The sequence below is a fragment of the Benincasa hispida genome, chromosome 12, assembly GCF_009727055.1.
Source record: "Benincasa hispida cultivar B227 chromosome 12, ASM972705v1, whole genome shotgun sequence".
NCBI lineage: Eukaryota > Viridiplantae > Streptophyta > Magnoliopsida > Cucurbitales > Cucurbitaceae > Benincasa > Benincasa hispida.
This window is the reverse complement of record NC_052360.1, coordinates 63,038,718-63,042,377: the sequence shown is the minus strand read 5'-3', so window position 1 is coordinate 63,042,377 and position 3,660 is coordinate 63,038,718. Positions and strand designations below refer to the sequence as shown.

Below are 3,660 nucleotides of genomic sequence, written 5' to 3'. Positions count from 1 at the left end.
TAAATAATAAAAAGCTCGAACATAAATGAAATATAAAACCTTTATTAAGGTCTTCTATGTTGTTATCTCAAATAATTCAACGGTGGAATATAGTAAATGAACCACACCAGTCAAACTCCAATATAAACAAAATTAAAAAATTAAAAAAAGAAAAGAAAAAAGAAAGATTAATGAGCTATCTTAACGAATACTACTTGTAAGCAGGAATAAGCATAAAAATTTATCCGTTTAATTCTAATTTGGTATCAAGGTAAGTATGATCTGGAAGTTTTAATTCGCTTCCTAAATTATTTCATTTGTTATCTATTAATTTATACAAAATTGCTTTAAAGTTTATCTGAGATTTAAAATACCAAATATTAAATAAAATCAACTTTATGCTCCAGCTCTAACAATCTTTTTTTTTTTTTTTCATAAAGATAAAAATAAATAAATCTAGCTGGTTTAGGGTAAATAGAAATGTTATGTAATTTAAATTATATAAAATTTAAAACATTTATCTTATAACAAACAGTTGGATATTGTTTTTTCTAAAATAAAAAATTAGATATTGATTATTAAGTACCAATTTAGATGTAATTTAGAATAGGGTTATTTTCAAATATAGTAAAATAGATCAAAGTATTTACAAATATAGTAAAATGTGGTCCATCAGTGATAGACTACTATCATCTACCACTGATAAATATTGATAGATGTCTATATTTCCTGATAGACGGTAATATTTTACTATATTTACAAATATTTTAAATAAATTTATCATTTAAAAAATATATATATATTTTACAATAATATCTATTTTAGTCATAGCCGAACCAGCACTTTTTCACCTAAAAAAAATAAACCATTATTGTTTATTATTGATTTATCGAAAAATTGGAACATATGTTTTCTTTATTGGTTATGAAATGAAACTTACCCAACATAATTCATTTCATATTTTGCTAAATGAGAAATCAAGGAAAAAGCTTTCCAAACACCAATCCACGAACCAAAAATTAGGAATATAAAAAGGGAAATAAAAAAGAAAAAACCTCAAAATGAAGAAAAAATAATATATATTAAAAAAGTCTACATTTTCACCTTCCTCTTGCACTCCTGATCCTCAATTGACCTATTGAAAATATTGATCAGGAATGTACAATTCATTTTGACAACAACGTTTCTCCCAATAAGATGCAACAACTTCACCCTCCCCGGAATCCTCGAAAAGCTTCTCAATCTCACCTTTCCCAAGCTCACGTCGTCATCGAGGTTCGACAAGACTCGATCGGCGACAATGTCGATGGTCACGTTCATTCGCACCGTCCGTCGTGCCTTGGCTTTCCCTGGAGGCCCTCGTGCCTCTCCTATTACTGTCTCATTAATGAATAGAGTTGTGGTTGTGTTACTATATTTGAACGATGCCATGTTAGGGTTTTTCACCGATACGTCCGCGGTCAGTGACATGTTGGATCCTGGCTTTGGTATGGCGCCGTTGATCAACTCAAGCTTTGTGATTGAAACTCTATTCATTCGGATTACGGGATCCTTGATTTGAAATAGAGTGAACATCAAGATGATGATTATCATTATCGTTGGTATTATAAGAAAGACAACTATAAAACCGCAACATTTAATGAACCTTCTTCGTTGGATTCTCTTTAGATGTAAGTTTGTTTCGCCGTTGTCACTGCTCGAACGATGATGGGTAGCTGGGGCGAGGGGCTGAGCTTGGTCCTTGTCCACCATGGTTATGGGAGAGGGGCAAAAAATTAGGTTATGGAATTTTTGAGTGCTTGAGTTTATAAGGCAATGGTTTGGGGAAATGCCCAAAATTTGAAGCCATTGAACAATGTTGAATTGAAGGCAAAGCAAAGACATGCATGACTTTTAGATTATAATATAGTGGTTGTAAATGCACTGATAAAGAGAGGAATAGAAAAAGAAGTCAAGTTGTTCATATTGTATTGTTTATATATATATTTGTGTGTTTGTGTTAATTTGTAATTGGTCCATCTGTGTGTTTTGTGGGATAAGTAGGGACAAAGTGCTTTAATTATGTGTGTAAAATATGGTTTCCTAATAAATTGGATGGGGCCTAAATTTTGACAAAAGGAAAAACATAGAAAATATGTATTAGGAGTGATTTTGTACCAAATTAAAAGAAAAATTGAGGTTGGGAATGAGTTTGATATCAATCAAACGCTGATTTGAAGCTCTAAAATGTGGAAGATATTAAAAAAAATGTGAACCACTTTAAACATCAAAGAACATCAGTTAATTACACCAAAAAGATAGACATTAATACACAAATTAATTATCATATTCAAATTAATTTTGGTTGTAGATGTCCTGATTTGTGTGGGCGGCGGATCATGAAAGTAAAATTTTGGCTGTGGAAGTTACTATGGCACCTTAGTTTCTGAAAAGTTAAAAGATATCATTTGGTAATCATTTAGGTTTCATTTGATAATCATTTAATTTTTTGTTTTTAAAATTTAAGTCTATATCATCTACATTTCTAACAAAGATTGAATCTTTTTTAAGTATAATGTTTGAATTCTCAGTCAAATTTCAAAAACAAAAACAACTTTTTGAAAGTTACTTTTTTATTCTCAAAATTTGGCTTTAATTTTGTCAAACCACTGGTGAAAAGTAGATGATAAAAGAAGAAATTTGGAGGTAGAAGTAGTGTCTACATACTTAATTTTCAAAAACACAAACAAAAAACAAAATAATTATCAAACGAGGCCTTAGTTTTTTTAAAAAAATTAAACTTATTTCATCCACATTTTTTACAATTTGCATCTTTCTTAATATAATGATTGAATTTTTAGCTAAATTTAAAAAATAAAAACAAATTTTTGAAAGTTACTTTTTTTTTATTCTCAAATTTTGACTTAGTTTTTTAAATCATTGGTGAAAAATAGATTAAAAAAAATAAATTTGGAGGTAGAAGTAGTATTCATAGGCTTAACATTTTTTTAAAAAATAAAATAAAAACAAAATAATCATCAAAAGGAAGTTAAATTTTTCTATTGGAGAGCCTTACTTGATATCATCTCATGCCAACTACAATCTTCAAAGAAGAGGAGTCAATTTGATACTTGTTTTGCAGAGTCTTGGAAATGACCAAGTAAACGAAAAGAAAATGGAAAAAAGGTTTTATTACTATTTGAAATTAATTCTAAGAATTAATTGTAACAAAGAAGGTAATTATTTGTTTCCGGAAAAATCAATTATAAATTTGTTGGGTCTAACCGTATAAGGCATGCATTTATTGGTTGCTAATCTTAGTTGGAATTATTTACTTTTAAATAATTATTTGTTAAAAATAAATTTTGAGAGAGATTATATTTTAATTTTCTATTTTTGAGATTGCTAAATGATTATATGAAATTAAGAATTTTTTTCATTGAAAATTGAGAACGAAAATTAAGAAAAGATAGAAAGCATTTATCATTATTAATTTTAAATAATAATAATTTGTTGACAAAATCATTCTACTAAAGACATGATTTGAAAAATTTTGAGAGACAACTCAACATATTTAGTTTCCACTTTATGATGAGCAAATTAGGGCTTATTTGGTAGGCAATCCGAAAATAGAAATTTGAATACAAGGGATTCGATGAAAACAGAGTTGTATTTCATATTTTCAAAAATGTGTTTAGTAGC

The 3,660-nt window shown here is 28.3% G+C and overlaps 1 protein-coding gene across 1 annotated transcript; it reads right to left on the bottom strand.

The window, feature by feature from the left end:
- Positions 1 to 1,031: 1,031 nt before the first annotated feature.
- LOC120067718 lies at positions 1,032 to 1,872 on the bottom strand. Its single transcript, XM_039019274.1, has one exon. The coding sequence runs from the start codon at positions 1,861 to 1,863 to the stop codon at positions 1,072 to 1,074; it is 792 nt and encodes a 263-aa protein (XP_038875202.1). The 5' UTR covers positions 1,864 to 1,872; the 3' UTR covers positions 1,032 to 1,071.
- Between the last annotated feature and the right edge of the window lie 1,788 nt (positions 1,873 to 3,660).

Coding starts and splice junctions, on each gene's coding strand:
- LOC120067718 (XM_039019274.1), bottom strand. CDS start 1,863: ATGTCTTTGCTTTGCCTTCAATTCAACATTGTTCAATGGCTTCAAATT.